The following is a 27187-nucleotide window of genomic DNA, read 5'->3' as shown; positions in this document are numbered from 1 at the left end:
GTTCAGAGTTTATTTAATGTAGCCTATGCTGCCAAAAAAATTAAATTTATACATTTACTAATGTGCATGATCCTTGGGATGAATAGACCCACCAAGGACCGCTGAAAAAGCTAGTAAACCTCTTTTATGTCACGTCACAAACTACAGATTATGTGAGTTTTGCTCACATCAACATTGTAATTACACATTGATTCTGCTTGTGTGTTGACAAAACAAGAGGTAATGTGAAGAGAGGCAAAGTTAACGAGAAATGTGTGTGTGGAGGAGAGGGGGGCTTAATAATGTTCTTGACTGAGATCAGAAAATATCAAGAGAGGTTATGTTCCTTTTGACCGGGTTTTGAGTCCGCTTTGTGCCGGACTGCCGCTGTTTTTCTGGGACTTGGCCCTGCCTCCACTCCGCTGTGTGGCGGTAGCGCGCTGTTCTGCTCAGCGTCCGTTCAGTTTATTTGTGTAGATCGAGAGCTTAATTTTTCTCCTCTAACAGTCAAACATCTACATTTAAGATGAAAGATGTCATCGGGTACCTCAAACAACAGCAGAGCAAGAGTCCGACGCCTGAGATGGCCTCGGAGTGGCACTCCATGGAGGATCTGCACAACAGAAAGTATGAATGTTGTGTGTTCAGTGTGTGAGTGTGGGCTAGCTGAGTCATTTAGCATGCTAAGCTAAAGGCGACTTATAATAATTATACCATCGGATATAATGTACTTTATCTACACGGAAAGGGTTTAAAGACACCGTTGGCCATTTATTTGCGTATTGGTTTTATTTTTGCTGCTGCAGTTATTGTAAAATGAGCTCTAGCGTGTTTATGTGGATAGCAAGTCATTGCTGAAGTGAGGTAAGTTATCTAACTTAGTAACGTTATGTGTTGTTGTTGTTGTTTCATTTGAAATAAGGCAGGTTTGAAAGTTGTTAACAGTTTACTAATGTAATACACTGCTTTGAATCATGCTTTATTTACTTATAAAAAATGAAAAGGAAAATTGCTTGACTATCTTAAAACATTAGCCATAGATAGATAGATAGATAGATAGATAGGAAATAAGGTAAACAAATGGACGGGTAGGTAGTTATATAGTTGAATAGATAGTAAGAAAAACAGATCAATTCACATTTGTTGTATTTATTAAATGTCTCTCTCTTTTGACAGATTGTGGCATCAGTTGACTCTGAAGTTGACAGTCTTTGTGGAGGACCCTTATTTCTCCAAAGGGGACGGTCTCATTCAGGTATCAGATCAGAATTGCTTCTTATACTTAAAATGTCATGTGAATCATTTTAAAAGTCTTTATTTGCTTTCCACAGCTCTATGAAAACTTTCTCTGTGATTTTGAACACAGGTAAGAGGCAATTCTGATGAGATTTACTCATGCATCTGATAACTTAATAATAAACCATGATTTTAGCACCTCCATTCATTGGCCATGTACACATTGTAAAATTTCAGGAGTGACAGCCGCATTTAAATACGTGAGTGATTTCTCTAACAAAATCATTTTGTATGGAAGAGAACTCGCTCTCAAAATTGCTATAATTGACAGCATGGTAACCATAGCAACGTTGTTGCATCTCGCATACTTGGTATCTGCTATTTTTGACCAAAGTAATACTTTGACCTGTTTGGAAGAAGTGCACTTTCGAAGTGTTGCCATGTCCACTTATTATAAGGGATGCTTATTGAGCGTCTTTGCAATCCCCTAAAGCAATCTAGTTTATGGCGTTATTAAAGTTGGCAGGTTGTGATATTTTGTTTGTCTGGCTTATTTCCGAAATACAGCATTTGAATTAAAGTTGGGTTGTTCTTATTTACACGATCTGGCAACACTAAGTTGAAACATACTTTGTTCCCTGTACTTTCTTACGCTGTACATACAGAAAAGAGATAACTCTGTGCGTTTAAATACGTCATTACCAACTTGTTAGCTACAGTGTGTACGTGGCCATTGTGATGCTCTTGTGCTTCTGGAAAACATGCAGTTTAATGGAAACAAATTCTGTTTTTTTCTGGACAGAATCAACCCATTGTCCTTAGTAGAAATCATCCTTCATGTTGCAAAGCAAATGCCAGGTACAGTTTTGTGTTTCCTTTTAGTGTTCAATGATTCAAAGCCTGTAGAGAGTGAACAAAAAATACTACTCTGTTGTAATATTAATAACATCTTTGTTTTACAGATCCAAATACAGCCATCACCTTTCTTGAGAAAACAAAGGAGAAGGTAGCAAGTTGTTCTCCTGTGATTGAATTCAAAATATGAGTGACGGTGTTGAAATCATTGTCCTTTTACTCAATCAGGTCAAAGCCAGTGATGAGGCCGTCATCCTCTGCAAAACCTCCATTGGCAGCCTCAAGCTCGACATCAGTGACCTCCCCGCGACAAAGGTCATTTATTTGCATATTTTTCTGTTCTTATGTTGCGGTCACATTTACCATTTCTTAGTGAATTGTACTGAATCAAATCCAGTCGTTTTAATAGGATTCGACATTATCTGGAATTTGCCGACGAAATGTTGCCGACATTTGTGATTGTACCAATTCTATTTGAGACCATTATTCATGTAGTCTTATGTATAACAAATTTGCAGAAATTAATAGAGGAAGTGGAAGAGATAATGAACAATCTCCCTGGTGTGACGTCAGTGCACGGGCGTTTTTACGATCTGTCGAGCAAATATTACCGCATCATTGGGAACCACGCTATGTACTACAGGGATGCCCTGCGGTACTTGGGATGTGTGGAAGCAAAAGACTTGCCAGGTAAATACTCTGACTGCTGGATGTTTACTTTTCACAAGATACTTGGCGTCCTCTAGTGGTCGCCCTACAGAAATCAATTTGAAAAATCAAGGTGAAAATATGACAAGATGCTAATGCAGTTGGGATTGTGGTTTAATGCTCACTTTATCTCATAACAGAAGCAGAGCAACAAGAAAGAGCTTTCACATTAGGCCTGGCCGGCCTGCTTGGAGAGGGAGTGTACAACTTCGGAGAACTGGTAAGTGCCTGTCGTACCTGTTATTTACTGTAATAGCATATGTTAATATTTCGAATGTGCTTTTATTTATATATTTTCAGTTTTGATTTTGAAGTTAATTTCTCTGTTATGTGTCTCCTTCATTGGCAACTGCTTGTCTTGATTGGTTTATGTGCATTAATAGCTTGTCCTGTTTACAGCTGATGCACCCGGTCCTGGAGTCACTGAGGAACACAGATAAACAGTGGCTGATAGACACACTCTTTGCATTTAATGCTGGCAACGTGGAGAAATTCCAAGCCCTGAAGACCGCATGGGGTCAACAGGTGAGTTATTAAATGTACAAATAAAAGGTCATCAAGTGTTTTTCAAATTTGTCAATATTGTTATTATGTGAACCTGCATGAATTTTTTGTTGTTCTCTCATCGAAGCCTGATCTCGCATCTCAAGAGGCCAAACTCATGCAGAAGATCCAATTACTCTGTGTCATGGAGGTATAAATGCTATTGATTAAGAATGTAATAAGCCTATATATCGGTATTTTTTTAAGTATATCATTATTTGCTAATTAAGTTGCACAGGAAGAGTCATTCAGTAACAAAGCTAAAACAGTTAATGATTGATTGTCTTCATAGATGACTTTCACACGGCCAGCCAATCACAGGCAGCTGACGTTCCAGGAAATTGCACAGTGTGCAAAAATCCAAGTGAATGAGGTTTGTTTTTTATCTTTTGAATCAGAAAAAAATAGTAAGAAAAAAGTATAATGTAAACCAAATGTTTTATTAATTTATGCATAGGCAGCATTAAATAGTTTACTAATAAATTATATTTATATTGTAGTTTTAATAGTTTTTATTTATTAATATACGAATAGACAGCATTAAATAAATTAAAATATTTTTTTGCTTTTTTTTTTTTTAATGGTTTTCTTAAATTAGTTTTCTCATGTTTAGAGGTATAGCTTACTCTTACTGGCTAAGATGTTCACTCTTCAAGTAGACACAGGTTAAAGCTAGTAATAACAAAGTGTTTTTAGTAAATATAGAAGTGTATTTAATCCAGGACCAGGCTTAATCTGTGTCTGGGAGATTGTTTAATCCTCATCCTTTCCCTCAGGTGGAGCTGTTGGTGATGAAGGCTCTGTCTGTCGATCTGATCAAGGGAAGCATTGATGAGGTGGAAAAGAAAGTTCACATGACCTGGGTTCAGCCCAGAGTACTGGACGTGCAGCAGGTACGTCCAAACCAATGAAGACACACACAGATATATATATATATATATATATATATATATATATATATATATACACACACACATATATACAAAAACTTTTTCTATGGCCAACACAAAGTTGTTGTTTTTTCCCATCTCCACAGATTAAGGGCATGAAGGATCGTCTGGACCTCTGGTGTGGGGATGTTAAGAACATGGCCATGTTGGTGGAACACCAGGCTCAGGACATCCTCACTTAGAAATGTCCTTCATGCTGTCTGTCCCATTCAAATGTTCCCTTACATTGCATTCTCGGTTCTGTATGCGATACGTGTCAGTATCGTTATTGTCATTAAAGCAGCTTGTTTTCACAATCATTCGTTTGGTTTTTATATGCAATACAAAATGTAAAGGGATAGTTCACCCAAAAAATAAACATTCTACGCCCCTGGGCTAAAGATGTTCCTTAAAATATCTTATTTTGTGTTCCGCAGAAGAAAATCGCACAGGTTTGGAACAACATGAAGGTAAGTAAATGACAAATATTATGTTTTGGATGAACTATCCCTTTAACATTTTGAGTTGGATCGTTGAAAGGGTTTTTTTTTTCTCAACTCATCTGAACCAAAATCACAATTTGTCACGAATAGGTCTGTTCATTCAGCACTGTTAAAATGAAACCCTAAAACTACAGTAGTTTGCTTCATAACATTTGGGAACGTGACCTCACTGAACTCCAAAATCTAATTTGAAATAGTTACTCCCACATCCTGCACTGAAACAATGGAGCAGTGCTGTAAAAAAAAACAGTGCAAAATCATCATACACTACTGAGAATAGACCAGATGCTTTACCTTCTGCCGAATGGAGGATTCCATAACATTTAGTATGCATATAACTGGTTAACTGGACTTTAAATGGTTAATCTCACTATGGAAAAAGATGTTTCTTGCTTACAGGAAAATGGACACTATAAGAACTGCATGTGAATTAGTGTCCTCTTTGCAATAGTTTGGCTGCTTAGTTTTGCAACAAGTGCAATTTACATTTATGATATTGAAAAAGCTTTTTAGTTTCAGTTATGTTGACTTGTGGTCGTGTACCAGCAACTGTAAAGCACGTTGCATGTAGAAAGTATTAGAAATAGAAAGTATTTTATTCAATACAGACCAGTGCCACCAGTTGAGGTGCTCAAGTACATTCATTTATTAAAACATTCTTAACAAGGTTAAATAGTCTTCGTAAGGAGGAATGCTCAAAGACAGGCGCTTCTTATTCAGCTCCACCAGGACGTTTCTTGTAGTCCTCCAAGTGTGCCAGGACCCATCCAGAGGGGCCCAGGATGGTCAGGAACATGGTCCCCATTACAAAGATTTGCTCCTGCATTGAGAACGCAGAGACCGTCATCAGATGCTCGTCTTATCTATATTAGTATAGACTTTTTTTTTAGTAATGAGACTAGCCAAGCTATTTTCCCATGCATATATTGCGATTTTTATTTGGGCAAAATGTAGTGTTTTGGGACATAGTATCTGGTTTAAAGCTGGTCTAAGCTGTTTTCTGATGGAAAAGAAAACACTATCTGAGGTCATATTAGCTGGTCTAGGATATCATAAACCAGCAGCATGACCATCGAGTGAAGCGCAAACAGCACGACTTTATTTGTCCGAGAAGGTCATAAAATTGGCTGTTTTCCAGAAACGTATAAGGGCACGAAGCATTTTAAACACATTATTTAAAGTCTCTAATATTAATTTCTTAGTTTTATGGCTACGAAAATGTTGATATGACAGAAAACAGACTTGCGTCATTTGTACTACGTGAGCGCACATATACGATCAATGGCGTTATCGGAATTTGTCCAGTCTCACTTTTAATTATACTGGGTCAGATATTATTCATATACAGTTATTAATGTCATACTTAAAACGTTTTAAATGTATTTCACAGGCCGCCACACTCTCGCGCGCACCGTGAGTCTGATCAAAGTGCGCAGCAAGTGAAGTCAGCTCATACTCACCCCAGCGGACAGCACATGTTTGGCTGGTTTGCTTGAAATATTAGCTTTAGGGATGATTTGAGATCTCATCACACCCCTCAGTAGATTGAACGAGCGGTTCAAGCCTGACATCGTCCTGTTTTTGGATAAGTTATCTCCAAACGCAGAAGTAAATGCTCCTGTCGCGCGCGGCTCGAGTGGTCTGGAAATGCGCCTAAAGGGAAAGTCAGAGCTGCAATTTCTTGTACACCTGCCAAGTACTTTTTAAGGTCAGGGTGAGGGAAAAATAAAAAATGTGTGTGTTTGCCAATCCGCTGCGCGTGTGATAAGCTCGCTCTATTTAATTGGCTATCCGATTGTGTTTGCGTGCAGACGCACCAAGACGGAGAGCGTTTTTTTGTCCCTGCAACCAGCAAGACGTCTTAATTTATAGGCTTCTGTACAAGTCTTTGAAACGGAATGACTGAACCACAAAATTCAAGAGGCACGAAATGCGGCCTATGTATACCTTTTTTTATTTATTTGGTACACTTTATTTTGTGCCCTTGTTACAGTGTAATTACACATTTAAGTACTGAGTAATATTAATTACATGTACTTACTATATGGTTAGGGTTTGGCTTGGGTTGCTCGCATGTAATTATTAATAATGTATTGTTATTATAATAGTAAGTAGGCCTACTACATGTAACAAGGACACCTTAAAGTGTTTCCAATTATTTTTTATTCCCATTTTGTTTAGGCTACGTTATTTTGTTACATTTCAGTGTTTATTTGTATTGTATACTAAACTTTATTTAGTGGGTGAACGTACAATCGATTTTCTTGTTCTCATTAAATGGCTGCATTTCAAACTATAGCCTACTTAGACTATATAAATATGTAGGCCTACTGTTGAAAGTGGAAGCGTTAACATTTAGAGTTCCCTCTGCCTCACCAGTAATGTACCAGAAGATAGAGCTATTGATATATAACAAACAAGCAAATGTCCCCATCATATAGGCCTACATTGCGGTTTTAGGTTAGGTTAACTTTATTAGTCTCCCGTGGGAGTAATCTGGCTTGGACAAAGGGTGTGCTGCACAACATAAAACATAACAAACATAAAGGACATATTAAACATAGCCTATATAAAAAAATACTCAAAATACCTTACAATTTAACCAGGTGAGTTTATGCAGATAACACTCCCACCCTAATCCACCTCCACCAATCCCCCCACCCCCTCTCTAGATACATTCTCTTTTGTTCATTTAAAAATTGAACTGACACAAGTATAAAATAATATTTATACCTATTGTACCTGCACAATGGGACCCTAAACCTCCTCCCTGAATTCATCAGCCTATATTCAGGGTAAAACACGTATGTTTTGTCAGATAAACTTGCTTGTCTGCATATGGCCTGCTCAAACAGCTCCTGTGGATAAAATTGTATCCGCTGTCCTAACTAAGCTGGAGATCTGTGTTTTAGATTTAACTGTTAAACTACCAAACCATCTAGTCATGTCATACCTAAAGATCGATTCGCTGGTCTGTCAAAAATGTACATATGTTTACAAATGCCAAATAATCTAAGTCTGCACACAAAAAACAAAAGGCGCTGGTGAACTCTGGTACAGATACTTGTCACCTGTGTGCACCAGCCCAAATCGCTATCAATGTGAACTCCAAGATATTTAAATGAACTCACCTGCTCGATCTCATGGCCATAAATGGCCACAGGGCCATGATCACCTACTGAACCATGGTCCACCAAAATTTCCAGTCTTATGTTAATCTACACTTTATGTGCATCACATCAGGCCACAAGGTTTTCTACCGCTGCACGATGGGTGTTCAAATTGGAGTTTTTTGTAAGCAGACTAGGTAAAACGGTATCATCAGAAAACTTCACTATGTATTGATTTGGCTCCACACTAGAATGTAAATAAAAATGGTGAAGATACACACCCCTGAGGGACACCAGTGCTACATACTGCTATGTCAGATAAAGCAGAATTAAACCTCACTTGCTGTGGCCTGTCATACAGAAAAGAATGATACCACTTAATTAAAAAAGGATTTACCTTTGTCTGGGCTAGCTTTCTGAGGAGAATGTGTAGCTGTATTAAGTTAAATGCTGAACTGAAGTCAATAAAAAGTTGTCTGCCATATGCAGTCGGACATTCAAGATGCTTCAAAATGAGATGCATTATTGTTGCAATGGCATCACTTGTGCTTCGATGTTTTGTGTAAGCAAACTGATATTTATCAAGCAATGTCTCCACATCTGTATGTAACTTTTCTAACATAAGCCTCTCAAATGTTTTAAATATGTTTGAATGTCTGTAATCCTCCTGAGGACTCCCCTTTTTGGGTACCGGGATGATAACAGATTTTTTCCACAGTACCGGCACAGTATGAGTATCTAAAGAGAACTGAAATAATTTATGCCAGGCAGGTGACAACTCCTCAGCAAAGGTTCTTAACACAAACCTGGCCATATTATCTGGGCCTGTGGCTTTGTTAGTGTGTATAGTTTTAAAGACCTTAGTAACAGCATGTGGTTCAATTAAAATTCTGTCCGTGTTCATATCACAAATTACATTCTCTAAAACTGCCATACATTCCTTAACATTGTCATTATCAAAGTGCAAATAGAAATTGTTCAGTTCATTGGCCCTAGCAGTTTTGTTTAGGGCAGACAGTGGCTTCCTTTTTGTGTCCATATTGGTCATCTGTCTGAGCTCCACAATTTCTTTGTTTTAGATGTAGACAAGTCCTGTTCTGCCCGCTCCTTAAACCAAAACCGGGCCTCTCTCATTTGGAAATTGAGGTCCTATTGAGCATCACGAACACCTGCCAAGTCGCCAGATATAAAGGCAGCTCTCATCCTCCTCATACATTCCTGGATACCTTCAGTAATATACGGTTTATTATTTGGATATCGCTTAAGAGTTTTCTGGGGGATAATAAAGTCGACACAGAAAGAAATGTAATCTGTGATCGATTCCGCTGCACTATCACTGCCTGTCTCATCAAATAAGAAATCCCAGTCTGTACAGAGAAAGCAGCCTTTCAGCTTGAAAATTCAGATTTGCCATCAAGGGAATAAATTATATTAAATAGCAATATTTCACAGCATTACTATTTTTAGTGTCAATTAAATGTAGTAGTTACAGGTCAATCAATTAAATGAAGCATACACTGTAAAATGTGATAAGTTGACTTATCTTAAAAAAAATTTAGGAAACCTGTTGCCTTATTTACTTAATTATTTTAAGGCAACGGGTTTCCTTATCACTTTAAAAAGTGATAAGTTGACTTAACTTAAAAAAAATTGAGGAAGCCCCCTTGCCTTAAAATTATCAAGTAAATAATAATTAAAAAAATTAAGTTAAGTGAATTGTCAGGTTCACTTAACTTATTTTTAAAAATTATTATTTACTTGATAATTTTAAGGCAAGGGGTTTCCTCAATTTTTTTTAAGTTAAGTCAACTTATCACTTTTTAGAGTGTAGGTGAGCATAAGATACTTAAAAAAATACAGTAGTGTTTTAAAATATTGGAAAAAATATTATAGCCTACTCACTTTTAAAGATGATAAACATCGTAATTAGTGCAGGTGTGAATTTTGATTCAAAAAATGTCAATCTTTTATCATCTAGGAATTGACATCATATTTAGTGGGAAAACAGTACAAACATGAGCAAATATTAGTAATGGATTTAATGAATTTTGTGATGATTTGATGCATTAGTTTGTAATCACAACCATTTATTTGCATCCCTTAAGTTAATTTTCCTGACACTGTGTAAACAATCAAGCAATAATGTTAAAGTGCCTGAGCTTTACCAGAGCACATATCTGAAAGTCCATTCATACAAATACTTAAATTACAACACAAACATATTCAAAATGGCTTGCCTCAAAGTTTACGTGAACCTGAAAAAGTGAAACTGGCTAAAGGCATGACGACAGAGACCGAGAAATATGAGCTTACTTGCTTTGCAGAGCTTATAAATTAATCTACACTGTTAACCAGAACTCATATTGTGAGAGAATATCTCCCATAGTGTTTTTATTGAATACACTGAAGTGCATTTGAGGGCAGTGCAAGGAGCCATTGCTCTCTGAGCAGGCAACACGTCTCACATGATCTGACTTCTCCTTTTGCAGCTGTTGGACTTTGGCTGCGATTCAGAGGTATATTTAAGGTCATCTAAAGTACCTCAGCTGGGTTGTATGGATTTATGTCTGTATGCACGTACAATGATTTCAGTTTATTAAGAAAAGTGCAACTAAAAGTAAAAAGCCACTGAAACAAATGTGGATGCAAACAACTAGGCATGTGAGTCAGCTTCAGTGTGAATGTTATCTTAACACGTCAACCTTTTATTTATAAATACATGACTAACACCACTGTCAGAACATATACCATCAATCCTAAAAGATATAAAGCCCTATCTAAACAGTCAAATAAAAAAAAATATCCCACGTTTGACATAAATAGATTTATTTTGAATCTTAAACATTACAAAATATGGCACACTGTACAGACCCAGCAAACAAAAAGTTAGCGGATAACAAAGTTCTGCATTGTGAACAATCCTGATTGCTTTCTTGCATTCAGCGACTTCAGTTTCTGAAACCCTGAAAAACACAGCAGTCAAGATTACTTCATTTATCTATAGCATCCGCACCCATTTCACATATTAAAAATGATTGATCCACACCTTTGAGAACTGCGTACCAGCTTTTCAACCCTGAACTTGAAATAATATCATCAATGTCAGGAACAAACCGTCGTCCATCTGGGGGGAGAAAGGGAAATTCAATACAAATACGGCAAGCAATCAAAATCTGGACACTTCTAGTCATATCACAGATTCAAATGGAAGCGTATCAGCTAAAACAAACACTCAGGATCAGCATTAACAGGCAATCGATTTGATTACTTAAAGAGTATTAGGGAGGCCAGACAACACTCACGTTTTCCCTTTAGGTAAAGCATTGACTGTGGTCCCCAGTTCTTAGATAACGTGGTCTATTAAAAGACATAAACAGTAAATAAGCCAAAGAAACAGCATACGTAATCATAATAAAAAGTATTTAACGCTCCAAAAACATACCTTTTGAATGCAATGACACTCTCTGACCAGTAAAAATATCACTGTGCACGTCCATAAAATCCACATTCTTGAAATCTATGAAAAGAAAATAGATGAAAAATGATGTGTTATTCTATACTAATGTATGCACATGAAAATAGGTATATGAATATTTACCATTTTTGTCGGATCAAGAACGGTTTTTGATCAGAAGATCTAAACAAATCTGAACGGTCCAGTTCTCTACTCCTCTATTTATGTCCTTCTTTAACAACAGGACCCAAGGTTCGATACAACCCCCTGCGAGAGACATCACTTGCTTGCACCGTGTCCTATCATGGGAACGCTCTCTACATTAACCTGCACAAAAGCCTGACGTCAAGAGCATCTGCCATAATGAAAATCGATACGGTGAGGTTTACCCTACAGTTGTGTCTCTAAAATTCTACACATGAGAAAAACACAGGTTTTTCCTAAGAGTGTCTCAACCTTGAATCCAAAACGGCTTGAACTGAGTTGCCTGCATGAATAGTGGTCAAATTTTAACTGAACTGGGATTTGAGCAGGATGTCATTCAATTGAGATATATATATATATATATATAATATATATTCATATAAATAAGGTAATATAAATTATATTAATATTAAAATACATAAATATGAATAAATTGTTCGATTAAAACCATTTAGATGTGATGTGGTGAGAATGAATGGGAAAACAAATTATAAATAATAGTAATAAATATTTTAATCATTTTTAAGTAACATACCATTTATATTTAAATAAATAAATACTGACACAGAAAAAAAAGTTACTGATGCATAAACACAGAGACAGCTACAGAAAAACAACTGCAAATGGCAAAATGATAATGCCATGCTAAATTTGTAATGCAAGAACCGAGATCAATTTCCAAACAGGATCAAATATTCCAGAATAAGCAACAGGTAATGCAGAAAAAAAAATGTAAACATTGCTCCTGTTCAAATTGATTAAAAGCTTTTTTGGGCTATAAATACAATATAATATATAATAATATCAACATACTGCCAATAAAAACGTGGTTGGAATAATTTAAATAACAAAAAAATAATTTATATAATTTTTTGATAATATATTTAAATATGAATAAAATCCTACAGATGTGAAGTGGTGGGAATGAAAATAAAATAAAGGATAAATAAATAAATAAAATGTGCTATTCAAGTCATGAGGATATTAATTTTTATAGCATCTCTTAATGTTGAGGTAAATGAAAACAAACACTTGTTGGTAACCAAAGCACATCTGGATCAATCGTAACACTGAGCATTTGTTCCCCTGCTACTCATTGAATTGCATGCTGGTGGATTTGAATATTGATCGGACAATCTGCGTCAGGCACTGGCCAAACTCCTCCAAAATCATTCTCTCAGCGTGAGCCAAAGTGTACCCTTCCTTCTCTGCCTCTTCAGCCTGGGCGAGGAGACAGCCGCATGTGGCTTCCACTACACCGGGCGTGATGCACGCCAGAGGACTCCTATCAACAGAGACACCCTCAGTGACCAAAGGAATAACAAAACCCTACTGCTCTCATTTACTACCATTTGAAAAACAACCAACAAAGCACGACACAAACAGTAGCCTGTAACCTCAATCACGTTGAGCTAGTTTACAGTGTTGCCATAAATGTGGGCTAACAGTTCATAGAAATCCATGTCCAATCAGTCTTGAAGTGACACTGAAGGCCTTTTGATTCACATGATCTACAAAGGATCAACCTTGAAAGTCTTGGGCCCATATTTTTACTCTTAAAATATAATCGATATGACATAGCTGATAGTTCCACTTATTGCTGTGAGTGACTCTAATTGCATATGTGCTTGCGGTGTCACACAGAGGAAGTGGGAGGGAAACTCCTACTAAAAGACCACATTGTTACACAATATAGCGGAAGTGAGGTGTATATATAATACTGTATTTTTGATATACAGTGTTGGCCAAAATGATTAGAACAGAGTATTTTCACCAGCTAAAAAATGGTTTTAAGTCAGTTATGTCTATCTTTTGCTGTAGTGTGTCAGTAGACTGACTCTGACTGATTCTATTAGAAATTTTATAATGGGCCATGTTTGGATCTTCCAACCGGACAATAATCCAAACACAAACCTCAAACACAACACAAAAATGGGTAACTGGGCACAAAACCAAGCTTCTGCTATGGCCATTCTAGTCCTCTGACCTGAACCCTATAGAAAATGAGTGAGGTGAACTGAAAAGAAGCACCAACATGGAGCTGGGAATCTAAAGGGTCTGGAGAGATTCTGGATGAAGGAATGGTCTCTGATCTCTTGTGAGGTGTTCTCTAACTTCATCAGGCATTATAGGAGAAAATTTAGAGCTGTTAAACTGGCCAATTGAGGTTTCAAAAAGTATTGAATAAAGGGGGTGCCTTTAATTGTGGCCAATGTGTTTTAGAGAAAAACATTTATTTACTAATATTTCCCCCCATTTTAAATTCTCATTATCCAATGAAAGGATAGATTTTTGTGAATTTTTTAAATAAAAGATCAAAAGGATTAAAAATGCAGATGAATTTTCACAGCCTTCTTTAATCATATTTACCAAGGGTGCCAATAATTCTGACCATGACTGTATGTATATAATTTGCAAGTTTTTGACAAGACAAGCCAACAGTTCCTAGTGTTTTGATTTTAATTTTGAAGAGATTAAATGAAAAAAAACTGGAAACATCATTTTATTTTGTTTTTACATGATTAGTATTACAATGGTATTACATGTACCTGCTCGGGTAGTAGATGCTGGAGTCAGGCCTGTCCCACTCAGAGCTCTTCTTCGAAGGACTTTCCTCATAGTTTCGACAGCCCACACACTTACAGCTGGACGTGCACATGATTTTCGCCTGTGTGGAATTGCAGTGTAGAGTGGCTCCAAATAAATACACTATTAAAAATATACTACTTACAGGTCAGCTTACCTCATAACACTCGCAGTAGTTCTTCAGGCAACCTGAACGCTTGCAGTTGCAGCCTTTTGTGTGACATCCCTTCACATTCCCCTGTTTCCTACTGCCAATCTTAGGCCGAAAAGCCCCTGGATTCCTGTCCAGACAGGCCTAAAGAAAGTGTAGAATATAAGAAGTTTATCAGTGGCATCTAGTCAAAGAGACCATTTATGTTGGTTTATTTTAAATGGTGTCTGTCATGTGGTTGACCTTTATAGCCTGAGATCTCTCCAAGTTATGTTCAGTATTATTGTAGCAGTTTAAGCATTTGCAGTTGTTGCAGACATCTCCGTTCGCAAAACATTCACAATAACTGCCAAAGAAATTATTTGGTAAGAGCTGATTTTTCATGGTTGGGACATAGCAGTTATTTTTGTACAGAAGCATCAGTCATCATGACCAAAGCAAATAAATTTGCTGGGCAATGCAACCATGACTCAGTAGAGGTTACATCTGAAGGCAAACAAAAAAACATGAAAATACCTACAGTTTCAGACACTGAGATTTTGTGCAGTTGCAGGGTCGCTTAGATTTTTCCCACTTCACACTAATAAACAAAGAATAGTTATACCATAATTTAAACTTTTTTTATTTTTTATTTTTTTTTACAAAAATTACAGGTCAGTCATCAAGAATGAATGTGAAAGCCATGAGGTTTCATAGTAATGACACTCGTACCGTCTACGTCCCTTGGTCTGTCCTTCCTCTTCCAGTTCTACAATCTGAGTAGGGCAAAGCGCCTGATGAAGCTAAAAAAAAAAAAAAAAGGGTAAAAATGTAATTTACTATTTAAAAAATTAATTTTAACTTCAGGTCCTTCCACAACATTTTAAAGGGGTCATATGATGTGATTTCATGTTTTCCTTTGTCTTTGGAGTGTTACAAGCTGTTTGTGCATGTATAAGTCAAGTCAAGTCAAGATGTCAACACAGCATCACAACATGGTAAGGGGCGTAACATTTCCATCACACGCTTGAGGTAATACCTTTTAATGGATCATTTTGCACAATGAAAGTAATGTCACAATTCAAAAATCTTAATTGTGTTAAAAGTGTTTTTAAGCAGTTTCTTTTGGGAGGGGGAGGCAATGTATGGCAAACATATCCTCATGAGATTTACTGATTATGTAAGTATAGGCCTATATATATTTTTCTGCTATATGATACATGCTAACCATTTACTCCATGTTTCAAACTGACTGATGCAGTTTCCCAGCAAAACTACCTGTGAAGCATAAGGTCCTGGTGTGAGGTTGAACGTGACACCTGCAGATGTCTTGTGGGTCTGAGGCAGTCCAGTGGACGCAATCTTCTCCGAATGTCTGGTATCTGATGCTGGACAGGACATTCAAATACTTCAACAGTACATTCAACTACTAACCTCATAGTAGATATCATAATATGTTTATTAAAGTAATAATACGCTGATAATTTCCATTAGCTTCAAAAATGCTTGAGTTGTATTTTTAACAGCAGTAAATGCATTTCATTTTACATGCAAAAAGGATTATTTATATAGAAGACTGAAAGGCACAGCAACAAAATAAGGCCTGTTCAACTCTAAGGAGCATGGAAAGCATGGAAAATGGCAGCGAAACACTAAATTATCATGGTTTTGGCACCAAAAAAAACTCAATGAGCAATACACTTAGACCTCAGGGACCAAAAAAAATAAATGATGAAAAATGCATGAATACAAAATGCATTAAATGAATTCAAAAGTCTACATTTTGTAATTGTTCAAGTATAATCGTTTCACCTTTTCCAGTGAGTGAGTGGTCCTCAGTAGGGCAGCTCTGCTCAGATGGCTTTGGCAGAGACACTGTGTTGAGATCCGTCAACAGAGAGTGAGGAATCTGATCAGGACCGCAATGGTTCAGCACAACGACCTGCCCTCCTCCGGTCACATCACACACAACCTGCACTGGCTGTAACATCTTAGAGAAGATGGCCTATTTCATCAATTTTGAAATGGCTTAATTGTTTTTTCATCTAAAATCTGGCGCAATCAGCCCCTGACACTCTTGACTAATTTCTGACTAGTGGCATCCAATGAAAATGCGAATATAATGATTTTAAAAACAGGTTATTTTTACTTTTATTGTTTGGAAAAATCAAGGATCTTTCGTCCATTAATTGTCTTTTGAAAACCACATATAAATGACAAATATTTTATTATACTACTAGATGTTTAAACCGTGACTGATTTTTTGACCATTTTTTGTTTCTTTTTTGAGAGAATAATAAGAATTATGTTGTGTGTTTGTTTGTGTCAATAATATATATATATATATATATAGGGCATTTGAGAGAGATAATACCTGACAAATACTGGACGTCTCATCTGGAAGCTTCTGCTCATGAGGTGACACAAGACGAGCATGAAGCTGATTTCTCTGAAAAAAAATATACAAAGAATCCATTAAGTCCCTTTGAACCAAGCTTCACATATATGACACAAACATCTTCAGATATTACATCATGATGTCTGAATCCTTGATGTGTAGAATAACCCTCCAGACTGTAAACATCTGCACCATCAGAGCTGATACTGGTGACAGCTCGACAGATCTCTCCCTATGAGAGAAAGAATTCAGCAACGTTTTACTTATTAAATGAGTTAAAGACATAACATGTTTCCTTTATGTTTTCAGTTCTGACTCATAATTTCAGATTTCACATAGAAAATACTTCAAATTTGTTCACACTCACTGATGACATGCCATAATGAAAAGCCTCCTGGGATGGCCAGGAGCTGTACGGTTGGCCTAGTACATGCTGATAATGGCTAGACTGAGCCAGTAAGTATTCAGGATAGGACGCTGAGCTGAAGTGGGCCACTGGAGGCAAAGGATCACATGTTAGCTGTGGAAGAATCCTGTAAGTGGTGTAGTCGTCCTCCTGCAGGGATTCTTCCATCCTGGAGTATCCCGGGACTGAATGAGTCCCATGACTGATGAGATTTGCTATTCTAGGACTTTCATGGGTGTGGTGTAAAGGAACAAGAGACCCTTCAGATAAGTCTCTATTGTAGCTGTACTCTTGGTCCTCCATCTCATTCATTCTCCTACTCTAGATGGCGCTGGAATCACAGGCATATAAGAAAACAATGTTAATATACAGATGCTGTATAAAAATAAAGTGTCGTGCTTATAAATCTTTAATTTTAAGATTTCTATTTCATTTCAATTATTATTACTATTATCATTATTAAAAAGACTACGTAGCGTGAATATACATATTTCTAACGTTAGTTATACTCTTCAGTATTCAACTATTCAATTCTTAATATATTTATATTGTGTTGAGCTAAAAAGCTATCAGAAATGTATGTAATACAAAATATAAATAGATAACCAAATATTTAAATAAGATGTTTAGTTTGCTAACTTTGAGGTGAACTGGTTTTGCTAGCGATTTAGCTAATCATTCGTCCACCTCAAGATATTAGTAAAATATCAGATCATTATGATATACTTACCAGATAACTAAGTGCGAAATGGGTATTTTGACCACTTAGACTAATTAACTTATCTGAAACTGTATAAGAGTTTAGGATATGTTTTTCGATGTTTCAGATACTGTAAATTAGTAAAGCGCGAATTTAACAGCTCGCGCGCATCTGACTGTATTTCACATAATTATGTTTTATTTTTGTAAATAAACAAGATGATTTGACGACGCATTTTCACACAGCTATTACAAAATAAGAAAATTTTGCAACGTCACCTTCCCCTCTCATTTTTCATGCATTAGCTAATGTTTGGACGCTTATGAAACTAACCCCGCCTCCAGCTGCACTTAAGTTGTGAAATACTATAAGAGAGCGCGCTTGGACTGCTCCCCACGTCTTGAAGATGAAGATTAACTTCTCAAAGTGTCACTCGGTGCTCATCACTGGAGCAAACAGAGGTCTCGGACTGGAAATGGTCCGACACCTGCTCGATTCGCCGAACAGACCTCAAAAGATCATAGCAACCGCGCGCAATCCAGCCGCTGCAAAGGTAGGCCATCACAGTGCACCATAGCATCTGTGCACCATAAACATATCTGGACAAGTGGCTTAACTGGTGATTATGGTTTGCTGTCATTGTCAGGAACTGCAAGAACTCGCCAAATCGCATTCGAACGTTCATGTTTTGCCTCTAGGTGAGTTACATTGTCACGTGACTAACAAAGTAAAAGTGAATTATTAAAATAAAAAATTCCACTTCTGCATCATCATCATCGAGACGATCCGTGTATAGAATTCTGTTTGTGTTTAGTTCACTGACTATTTTCTTTATCCGTTTGAATTTTAAAACACTTTATTTATATATATTTAAATTATACATTCATAAAAATAAATAGTAAAATATGCATTATTATTTAATCATTAAAACAATAATGTATTTTAAATATCACCTAACCTCCACAATAATACATAATTCACATTGAAATAAAATATTAGTGAAGAGCAATTCTTATGTATGTCCAGTAGGTAGAGACAAAAGACAAAGAAAGGTGATTCTCATTGACATCGAGACACATACTGTTTTATTTCCACAAAAAAAGCTCTATATATTCCGTGATAAACTAAATATATTATAGGAAATATAGGAATAATTATAGAAAAATAAATAAATGAACGATTCTGGAAATCAGGGTTTTTTTCAAGTAGTGAACAGTGTTATTTTTGTATTATTTATAGACTATTATAGTATATATTCACTTTTTATGTGAGCATTTTATACATTTTTATATTGTTCAGTTTTAGTCATTTTATGTGCATCTTAGTTTGTAGTTATTTATTTATTAAGTACAAGTTTAAATCTGAACTCATTTATGTCACTTTCCATATAGTTGGTTAATTCCAAGCATTATTTAAATGGCTTAAAACAATTTTTAATAGTTTTAGTTAACAATCACAACACTGGTCCTGCATAAGTAACAGAAAGTTGTTTTTTAGTTATGCTCGTCCGTATAATATTTCATTAGTTATTTGTCTCTTCTGTGTATATAAATAAGCCATTGAGATGTTTGATTTGAAAACAAATTGGTCTTTTGAGTCGCTTCTTTTTAATGAACTGGATCAAATGGATTCACAAATCAGTCTGTCTTTATTATTTCAGATGTGACCAGTGACAGCAGTGTGGATGCAGCAGCGCAGTCAGTGGAGTCCATCGTGGGCGCAGATGGTTTGAACTGCTTAATTAATAATGCGGCGATTAATATAGCGTCTGAACTGGACACGGTCACTCGAGATGCCATGATGAAAACCTATGAGAGTAACACAGTGGCTCCTCTTTTTGTGACCAAGGTAATATCACTGGATTTATTACCATCCAAAGGCGACTATAATCTTTATTAACAGTATTTTATTTTAAGTGTTTCTTCATTTGAATGATCCTTTTTCAGGCTTTCCTGCCGTTGTTGAGAAGGGCGGCAGCTGAAGGCAGTGACATGGGATTCCAGAGAGCCGCGGTGATCAATGTGTCGTCCCTCCTGGGTTCTGTGCAGCTCAACTGGGGCGAGGGTGCGAGCTTCAAGAGTTACGCATACAGGGCATCTAAGGTAAAACACCTGTTTAGTTGCTTTGTGGGAAAAATTATGAATTCCATCCAAAGTACTTCACTTTGATTTTTGACATATTCTAGAGCGCCTTGAATATGGTTACAAGGTGTTTGGCTGTCGATCTGGAAGCTGAGAAGATCTTATGCGTCGCCCTTCACCCTGGTTGGGTGCGCACTGATATGGGCGGACCAATGGTGAGTCTAAATGTGTTTTTCAATTGTCTTAATAAAAATGGCTTTGTTTTAACCCATTTTGTTGCGTTTGAAGGCACCTTTGAGCCCAGAAGAGAGCATATCATCAGTGCTATCTGTCATCTCTGAATTAACGGAGAAGCACCATGGTGGATATGTGGACTACACTGGGAAGAGCTTACCCTGGTGATCTCCATATTGTGTGTCACACTGTCCGAGTGCCAGATTACCGCTGAGAAGCTATGAACAGAGAAACAGCCTGCCGTATTAATTATTCATGTTTCCAACTGTATGTACTGACCAAGAAGTAAAATAGTGAAGTAACCTTAGGTCTTTGGAGAATTACATTTTTATGAAAGGTTACAGGGGTGTGTTTATAGTTTGTCATGGTTATTGCCTTTTCTATGAATATAAAATAAAAAATAATAAGACAGACAGTAAGGTGATTCGAATGCCATTTATGAGTTTTATTTTTGAATCCATCTCCACATCAGCTGTCAAGTGATTGTGACAGATTAGAGTTGCGTGGTAATATTGAGAGTTTAGCGTGTCGAGAACAGTGCGCTGGAGAAGATGGTGAATGTTAATACCGCCTCTGAGAGCGAGTTCAGCCGGGTGCTGTGGAGGTCACGGTGTGTCAGTGCTGGATTCGGTCGAAATTAGGGTTGACTTATTTCCTCTGACATGAGAGAGGAAGGCAGACTGTCGAGAGCTCCGATTTCTGCAGGATGAAGTAAGTACAAATGTGAAAATTAGAACCATTCACTTTCTTGCAGTCAAATTAAGCCAGAAGAAGTCAGAGGTGAATTCTAAATGTATTAATTTAACTTTGCTTTGTAATTTGAAATTAATTGGTCAAGACTAACAGGACAGATTTGAATTTAAGATGGAATGACTGGATTGAATGGTTAACAGTAACACAGCAGATGAATTTCAATAGGCCAACACACAAAAAAAAAAGACCTAAAACTGAAAACATCTTAGGTGTTTCCTTCATGTTTGAAGTTTTTTTTTTTTTTTTTTTCTGAAAAAAAAAACAAATACAGGGTAAAAAAAAAACCTGTAGCATTGCCAAATATCATTACAATTTAAAATAAAAATAATAAAAATTACTCAAGTAAAAATAAAATTATTTTATTTAATATTTCAGTATAACATGAAAAAGAAAAAATAATTTAAAATTAAATTAATCAAAAGGGGCTGATAAAATGAATAACAACTGCACTTACCTTTTAATTTGAGATAAGAAAGAAAGTCTATAATAGTGTGGACAATATCCTCATCTGCTATCCTCAGAGCTGCTAAAAAGCAAAAACAAGATTTTATTAATTCATTCTCAGTTATTATGTTGCTTCCAAAGCCTTACCACAACATCTGTGAAAGTACATTAAGGATAAATGAATAGTGTAATCAACTTTCCCAGCCTTTAGAGAGTCTAATAAACCATATAGAAAAATGATCTTAATTAACACAAATCCGTTTTGGGTTTTCACACTGATGAGTCCCTACAGGCGGTGCATGTTTCTTACCTGTCTTGAAATCTTCCTCTATGGGCATTTCTCTCTTGCCTGCCAGTCCGTGCTTGTCGCCAAGGCTCCTGTGGCTGTCTATGGCATCTGATCACAAAGCAAAATCACACATAATCACATTGATCATTTGAACAGCCTGCTGAGCACCACGCCGTCAGACCCTGACGCCCCGGCTGATATTCATAGACCTGCCTGTGGCACACATATGTTCCTAATGCGACAAGTCATTATCCGAGGAATATCTTTTTTGTTTGGTTTCTGTTTTTTTGGGACAGATTGAGTAGAGCAACCTGCAGGAATTGAGTCATGGAATTGCTTTTTTGTTGCAATGCAAAGCACATGCTCACACCCTTGTGAAAAAGAAGTGTACGTTTAGAGTACTTCAAATCTTAAAAGTATATTTTTAAAATCTGTATTTGCAGATGATTTTACATAAATTAAAGCGTCCTCCTTCATGACTGTTTAACACACTTAAGTACTTTTAAAAATTGCACTGCATTGTAATATCAGTTGTACCTTAAAGTACGTCAAATCAGGTTTTAATAATCTTTTGTTGTGTTTTAAAGAATACACTTATTTTGATGTGTGACTAAGAAGCACATGTAAAGTACATAATTTTAACTGGAGTGCCTTATTTTATATTAAATTTAAAGTTAATTTATTTTAAATGCACTAAATATAATTAAATGCATGACATACAAGTTTGAATAGAAATTGCATTAAAGTATATTTTAATAACCGTAAATGCTTGTCATTACATTCGAAACTACACTACAATCATATTTCAAAGATGTACTAAAATCCTACTTAAGTGGGTCAAAAATGTTCAACTAACTACATTTAATATAAATTTTAACTATGATATATTCAATTTAATTGTGAAAAATATGCAATTAAGTGTCCAAAAACTTGCACTTAATTATATAATTTCCATAACTACTCATTTTAAAATATTCTAAAGTCTACTCCTTTTTCACAGGGGCACCCAAAGCAAAAAAAGAGCAGTTTCACAGCAAAAACAACAACAACAAAAAACAAAACAGCAAAAGCTCATAGCAAGTGGACAAGCAGAGACAGAGGGTAAAGCAAAAGATAGAGGCTGTAAAAAGAGTGAAAGCACCTATAATAGACTATTTAATGCAAGGAAAACAGCTTCTATATTCAGAAAGAAGCCTGCTGCTAAAGGGGTTAGTACTAATAATTGAATTTAAGACTATGGCAGTATTTAGAAAGTTCATGAAGAATACTTCATGCATTTGCACACAGAATGTGTAGCTAAATGATGCCCTCAAACAGCAATGATTGATCTTTCCAGTTTAGGTGAAAAGATGTTTCTTTGATTCGTGCTAAATGGAAGCTTCACCAGCAATGCAATGCACAGAGAGCGGAACGCCACAGAGCAATTCCTCCTCTGACTTCAATAACCTGCAGGTGCTATCTTACATTGACCGAGCAGATCTTCTCTCCCCCTTGCACTGGGAGTATCCTTAATCTGTATAAGGTGATCAATACGACCTGAAACACAGGGAGCTTATGTAACTGACCTACACAGGTGAGCTCAACATCAGTGCACCCCAACACATTTCATCAAAGAGAGTCGAACAGACAGTACGGCAAACTAAAGAGTCCAAGGTTTAAAAGGCAGACCTGTGAGCTCAAAGCAAAGGTAAAGGAAAATAAATTAAGACAAAAAAGTGTAGGCCTATACGTCAAAACAGTTACATAAATCATACACAACTTTTTAATAAACCGATATGGGGAAAGAGAGAGAGCGGTATTATTGGAGAAGACAAAAAAAGTCTACAAAAGATGTAATGGGAAACTCACGAGGACCGAGGAGATACCCAGCGCTGTTGAGGGTCCATCCTCTCTTCTCTTTTGCCTGTTTTATAGAATATTTAGAATATAAATACAGAAAGTACAAGTATACAGTAAAAAAAAATTCACTGTAAAAATTGTTTCAGATATTACAGAATGCCACACATGCCCATTTTACAACTAATGAATACATATTCACATTTAGTCATCTAGCAGACGCTTTTATCCAAAGCGACTTACATATTTCATTAAGTGATATAATGTTAATATACCAATCTACTTAAAACTTAAATGTTTTTTGCCATAATTTATAAATACAGAATTTTTACTTGCAAAAAAAAATTGTAATAAAATTTGACAATATTTTACTGTAAAACGACATACACTGCAATGTTAAACTATTTATAGTTTTAACAGTTTTATTGTAGGCTATAGCATTTTTATGCAATAATTGTAAAAGAACAAAAGTAAAAGAGCATTCTTTTTCTTTTAACGCAACAACAGTGCAAATGTTAAATATTTATAGCGAAGATTCTAAGTTATGTTTTTAAACAAAAATTGTCTTTTAAAAAAAATGGACCGTGAAATTGTGAGAACAATTTACTAAAAAAATTTAAAAACTGTGACAACTAGCCCCGGTCTCCCCTATAAAGATGTTTTAAGGGAGTGTTGTTACACAGAACAGTTCCTATATCTTCAAGAAATCACAGTTTCAAATTTTCCGTAATTTAATATGCATTGAATCAAAATTATTCAGATTTAATCCTGTATGTTTTAAAGTAACTCTTACCGCAATCACCATTCCGAGTGTTTCCGTGAGAAACGCGCACACAATAAGAGACACACAAACTCCACCGACACACCTGTGCATCTGAAAAGCAGCATCAGTGAAGCATTATGAAACATACAGAACATACACAATCAGAAGAAAACAGAGAGGAGCAGTCTGAGAACTTACCCTGAGTATCAGTTGGGTCTTTGGAGAGTAAAAACACTAGTTGGCTAATATCCCTGCTGCTTCTTGCTCTGGTCCTCTGATGCTCCTGGGATCCGGAGCCTTTTATTGAAAGGGAATGTCTCACCTCTGACGTACTTGCGTCAAAAGATGACATCGTCAGGCTCTTCATCAATGACGCCAGAGCAAATGACCAACGATCGAGTCTGTTTATGTCTATGGATTAGTTCATTATCGTCTTATTGATTATTGTACTGTCATAAAAGAGTTCCATAGTTCACCTTCAAGAACCACCCATCAGATCTATGTAAGGAAATTATATTATGGGTTTTACATTTTCCAGTTTGGCATTCCAACCTCAGCATAAGCTCACACATTTTACAATAACAGAAATATGATTTAGCTTCAAATACTCTTAAAATGTAGGATGCTTCTAAAGGATTAAAGAAATAATATCATTGTTGACCAATAAATGAGTAAATGTTATTTTGCAATTAAGTTATTTTCTTTCAATGTGAGCGAAATAAAAATAAGAAATCTTTTAAAATCTATACTTTGAAAAGGTTTTACAAATGCAGTCTTTGTATTCATGCGTTTGTTTATTTAAAGCACATGACACTTAGAGCTTAATCCTTATTTTTGTTAAAAACCGAAGGTAAAAAATATTTGTATTTCAGGCTATATTTATTATCATGTTTACAAATACACGTCTTTGTGACAGGTTACACATGAACAACCCATACCTTTTTTCATCTTTTTTTTTTTCAGAAATTATGCCCTCATTTAGTAGAGGTCCAGAGGTTAATGTGTATAAAGGACCTTTGCACATACTCAAGTCACCCTTTACAATTGTTATTGATCCATGTTTATTGACATGTTAACACATGCAAATAAAGAGATACAGAGAAACAAACAGTATTCATACCACACAAGGACATTTTTTTAAATGCTTTATTGAGTGCTGAAGGCAATATGGGTTCATATGGGTGGATTGTACATTCCAACAAAGCGCAGTTTTACAAAGCCATTCACGCATTTGTTAAAACTCAGCGACCTTAAGATTCTATCCCACTCCAGGTTAACATACTGGCTGGCAATCATGAAAATAACAATTATTCCCAAAATAATGAACCACATGAGAAGAATTCTGATGGCTCTTCTCAAAAGGCTTTGTTCCTTCTTATGGAAAGCACTCTCAGCTTCCTCATTCTGCTTCACAGTTTCTTGAAAGCTGCGATCTTGATTGTCTGCACGACATTTCTTCTGATGATGTCCCTCACCAATTGGATGGATCACGGAGGATGTTGGCGATGAAGCCCTTGATCAAAATGGAACAGAGTGCGTACAATTCATCATTTCTTTTTAAGGAAATCAGTTAATAAAGCTGTGTATGATGTCTTATTTTAATCTAGAGAAAACACTTTTGCATGCATTTTCGATGAAAACAAAATGAGATTCCATATAACAAAATTGTATGATATATTCTATTATTAGATATTATTAGATCAATACATATATAGTGTGCAGGCTTTTTAGATGAAAAAAATGAGGATCCATCCAATCTCAAAATGAGATTCCAGATAATGAAATTGTATGATATATTCTGTCTTAGATCAATACATATATAGCCTATCTAATTAATCTGCAAAAGAAAAAGAAGCCTACCTGTAGTCATTTCCAAGATGCTCCTGGTTTAAATCCGGTTTTGGCGTTCCATGAACATTAATGAGTAATCTGAAAACGGCTCGAGAACGACAGTTTCCAGGACAGCAGGATTTCTCTAATTTTACTAAATGTACTGCATTCATGGCAGTAGATGTCTTATCGACCTATGAGACAAACATTTCAATATCATTCCATTTGTCATTCAGTATATAGTTTCAGTCATGGTGTGAATTATAAAGTGACTTTTAGGGAGTTCCACGAGGTTAAATGTTATAAATAATGCTTAATCTGGAGGTAAGGATCATCTCTCGAAATGCATAGTCACTTTGGGCCAATTACAGCTAGCTAAATGTCAACATAGCCCTGCTGAACATAAATTCACATAAATTCTAATGGTTTCCACTACAAATACCATTACAAATTATCAACTTTTTACCATTAAACCCCATTAAAAAATGGCTTTCTGTAACGTTAGTGTGTTTTGGGACATATTCCAACTAGGATTTAGTGGTTTAAACAAGCCACCAATAGAAAGCGACCAATTACCAGTAGAGACCAACAGACACCATTATAGTTACCATTAAAACCAATACAATTCCCATTATAACCAGTAAAACCATTACAAATTATGTGATGGTTTCTATTGTTTGTTTGTTTTTTCCAGCAGGGAGCATTTGTTATATTTGAGATATATTAATATATTAAGCTGGTGCATAATTACAGTAACGTTAGCCTACTTGTCATGATTAATAAAAGCTTTGGTTACTTGATGCGGGAAAACATCGACGAAAATACGCAAACGTTTGGAAAACTTCGTCGTTACTGAACCTTTTGAACGCTGTTGAACCTATGATTTCAACTACTTCTGTCGTTCCACTCAAAATCTAAGGAAGAGAAATAAAAATAATAATAACTAGCTACCTCATCTCCTTTCAAGCCCGTCTTCTGTTTCATTTCTGTGTTCTGTGTAACTATAAAGGGACCAAAAAACAATTCACCAACTTACCTCACGATCCCGGAACATCATCGGCCTGGTGTTGCTATGGTTACCGCCTTAAGAGAACAACGAGGCTCTGACGAGGTTAAGCGTCTACTTTGCGTCAACTGAACGTAACCACGCGAAGGAGGAACGTTAAAACTTTATTTTTTGTTATAATTGTTTATCATTTTTATGTTGATGGTTGTA

At 36.1% G+C, this 27187-nt stretch overlaps 6 protein-coding genes across 14 annotated transcripts; 2 read left to right on the top strand and 4 right to left on the bottom strand.

Annotated features, from left to right (window-relative positions):
* The first annotated feature begins 221 nt into the window (after positions 1-221).
* LOC306868519 (26S proteasome non-ATPase regulatory subunit 13-like) lies at positions 222-11608 on the top strand. 2 transcript variants are annotated; one of them, XM_079414727.1, is made up of 15 exons: positions 222-606; positions 1156-1234; positions 1311-1345; positions 2018-2073; positions 2178-2221; positions 2299-2385; positions 2589-2760; positions 2919-2998; positions 3178-3303; positions 3410-3472; positions 3614-3694; positions 4098-4214; positions 4358-4469; positions 4688-4720; positions 11562-11608. In XM_079414727.1, exons 1-13 carry the CDS (start codon positions 506-508, stop codon positions 4451-4453), a joined length of 1137 nt encoding a protein of 378 aa, XP_079270853.1. In that variant the 5' UTR covers positions 222-505; the 3' UTR covers positions 4454-4469; positions 4688-4720; positions 11562-11608. The 2 variants fall into 2 exon arrangements, with proteins under 2 accessions (XP_079270853.1, XP_079270852.1); XM_079414726.1 differs by lacking the exons at positions 4688-4720; positions 11562-11608 and having other exon boundaries at positions 4358-4567.
* cox8b (cytochrome c oxidase subunit 8B) lies at positions 5337-6452 on the bottom strand. The gene is made up of 2 exons (XM_079414730.1): positions 6214-6452; positions 5337-5573 (listed from the first exon to the last, which is right to left on the bottom strand). The coding sequence occupies exons 1-2, from the start codon at positions 6322-6324 to the stop codon at positions 5466-5468; spliced, it is 219 nt and encodes a 72-aa protein (XP_079270856.1). The 5' UTR covers positions 6325-6452; the 3' UTR covers positions 5337-5465.
* On the bottom strand, positions 10670-18392 carry tesmin (testis expressed metallothionein like protein). Of its 5 annotated transcripts, none has more exons than XR_013784107.1 (15): positions 18075-18314; positions 17003-17372; positions 16769-16867; positions 16612-16686; positions 16050-16227; positions 15516-15625; positions 14970-15040; positions 14779-14838; positions 14502-14604; positions 14265-14402; positions 14071-14189; positions 11306-11380; positions 11166-11220; positions 10910-10987; positions 10670-10826 (listed from the first exon to the last, which is right to left on the bottom strand). XR_013784107.1 is itself a non-coding variant. In XM_079414725.1 (12 exons), the coding sequence occupies exons 2-12, from the start codon at positions 17351-17353 to the stop codon at positions 12611-12613; spliced, it is 1500 nt and encodes a 499-aa protein (XP_079270851.1). In that variant the 5' UTR covers positions 17354-17372; positions 17772-18051; the 3' UTR covers positions 12496-12610. The 5 variants fall into 5 exon arrangements, 2 of the variants coding, with proteins under 2 accessions (XP_079270851.1, XP_079270850.1); XR_013784108.1 differs by having other exon boundaries at positions 10676-10826; positions 17772-18246; XR_013784109.1 differs by having other exon boundaries at positions 10676-10826; positions 18020-18077.
* LOC306868520 (C-signal-like) lies at positions 18088-20471 on the top strand. Its single transcript, XM_079414728.1, has 6 exons — positions 18088-18294; positions 18388-18439; positions 19402-19589; positions 19688-19843; positions 19927-20037; positions 20111-20471. Exons 1-6 carry the CDS (start codon positions 18148-18150, stop codon positions 20222-20224), a joined length of 768 nt encoding a protein of 255 aa, XP_079270854.1. The 5' UTR covers positions 18088-18147; the 3' UTR covers positions 20225-20471.
* A 132-nt stretch (positions 20472-20603) lies between these two features.
* On the bottom strand, positions 20604-24409 carry gal (galanin/GMAP prepropeptide). 3 transcript variants are annotated; one of them, XM_079414721.1, is made up of 7 exons: positions 24340-24409; positions 24172-24252; positions 23391-23445; positions 23007-23078; positions 21564-21650; positions 21264-21335; positions 20604-20755 (listed from the first exon to the last, which is right to left on the bottom strand). In XM_079414721.1, the coding sequence occupies exons 2-7, from the start codon at positions 24250-24252 to the stop codon at positions 20694-20696; spliced, it is 429 nt and encodes a 142-aa protein (XP_079270847.1). In that variant the 5' UTR covers positions 24340-24409; the 3' UTR covers positions 20604-20693. The 3 variants fall into 3 exon arrangements, with proteins under 3 accessions (XP_079270847.1, XP_079270848.1, XP_079270849.1); XM_079414722.1 differs by lacking the exon at positions 23007-23078; XM_079414723.1 differs by lacking the exon at positions 23007-23078 and having other exon boundaries at positions 21264-21332.
* A 510-nt stretch (positions 24410-24919) lies between these two features.
* LOC306868211 (uncharacterized protein) lies at positions 24920-27063 on the bottom strand. 2 transcript variants are annotated; one of them, XR_013784089.1, is made up of 3 exons: positions 26923-27052; positions 26002-26165; positions 24920-25654 (listed from the first exon to the last, which is right to left on the bottom strand). XR_013784089.1 is itself a non-coding variant. In XM_079414292.1 (3 exons), exons 1-3 carry the CDS (start codon positions 27026-27028, stop codon positions 25315-25317), a joined length of 525 nt encoding a protein of 174 aa, XP_079270418.1. In that variant the 5' UTR covers positions 27029-27063; the 3' UTR covers positions 25011-25314. The 2 variants fall into 2 exon arrangements, 1 of the variants encoding a protein (XP_079270418.1); XM_079414292.1 differs by having other exon boundaries at positions 25011-25654; positions 27008-27063.
* Positions 27064-27187: the final 124 nt, after the last annotated feature.

This window comes from Barbus barbus (assembly GCF_936440315.1).
Source record: "Barbus barbus genome assembly, chromosome: 50".
NCBI lineage: Eukaryota > Metazoa > Chordata > Actinopteri > Cypriniformes > Cyprinidae > Barbus > Barbus barbus.
This window is presented reverse-complemented; position numbering and strand designations above follow the sequence as displayed.

Coding starts and splice junctions, on each gene's coding strand:
- LOC306868519 (XM_079414727.1), top strand. CDS start 506: ATGAAAGATGTCATCGGGTACCTCAAACAACAGCAGAGCAAGAGTCCG. Junction 2,999..3,177: donor TGTACAACTTCGGAGAACTG/GTAAGTGCCTGT, acceptor TCCTGTTTACAG/CTGATGCACCCGGTCCTGGA. Junction 4,215..4,357: donor GAGTACTGGACGTGCAGCAG/GTACGTCCAAAC, acceptor CCATCTCCACAG/ATTAAGGGCATGAAGGATCG.
- cox8b (XM_079414730.1), bottom strand. CDS start 6,324: ATGTCAGGCTTGAACCGCTCGTTCAATCTACTGAGGGGTGTGATGAGA. Junction 5,574..6,213: donor AACATGTGCTGTCCGCTGGG/GTGAGTATGAGC, acceptor TTCTCAATGCAG/GAGCAAATCTTTGTAATGGG.
- tesmin (XM_079414724.1), bottom strand. CDS start 17,353: ATGAATGAGATGGAGGACCAAGAGTACAGCTACAATAGAGACTTATCT. Junction 14,605..14,778: donor AAATCTCAGTGTCTGAAACT/GTAGGTATTTTC, acceptor TTTCTTTGGCAG/TTATTGTGAATGTTTTGCGA. Junction 14,403..14,501: donor AGAGATCTCAGGCTATAAAG/GTCAACCACATG, acceptor CACTTTCTTTAG/GCCTGTCTGGACAGGAATCC.
- LOC306868520 (XM_079414728.1), top strand. CDS start 18,148: ATGAAGATTAACTTCTCAAAGTGTCACTCGGTGCTCATCACTGGAGCA. Junction 18,295..18,387: donor GCAATCCAGCCGCTGCAAAG/GTAGGCCATCAC, acceptor TGTCATTGTCAG/GAACTGCAAGAACTCGCCAA. Junction 18,440..19,401: donor CGTTCATGTTTTGCCTCTAG/GTGAGTTACATT, acceptor TTATTATTTCAG/ATGTGACCAGTGACAGCAGT.
- gal (XM_079414721.1), bottom strand. CDS start 24,252: ATGCACAGGTGTGTCGGTGGAGTTTGTGTGTCTCTTATTGTGTGCGCG. Junction 23,446..24,171: donor CACTCGGAATGGTGATTGCG/GTAAGAGTTACT, acceptor TCTATAAAACAG/GCAAAAGAGAAGAGAGGATG. Junction 23,079..23,390: donor TGGGTATCTCCTCGGTCCTC/GTGAGTTTCCCA, acceptor CCTGTGTTTCAG/GTCGTATTGATCACCTTATA.
- LOC306868211 (XM_079414292.1), bottom strand. CDS start 27,028: ATGATGTTCCGGGATCGTGAG. Junction 26,166..27,007: donor TGATGTTCCGGGATCGTGAG/GTAAGTTGGTGA, acceptor TTTGTCTCATAG/GTCGATAAGACATCTACTGC. Junction 25,655..26,001: donor CATCTTGGAAATGACTACAG/GTAGGCTTCTTT, acceptor ATTTTGATCAAG/GGCTTCATCGCCAACATCCT.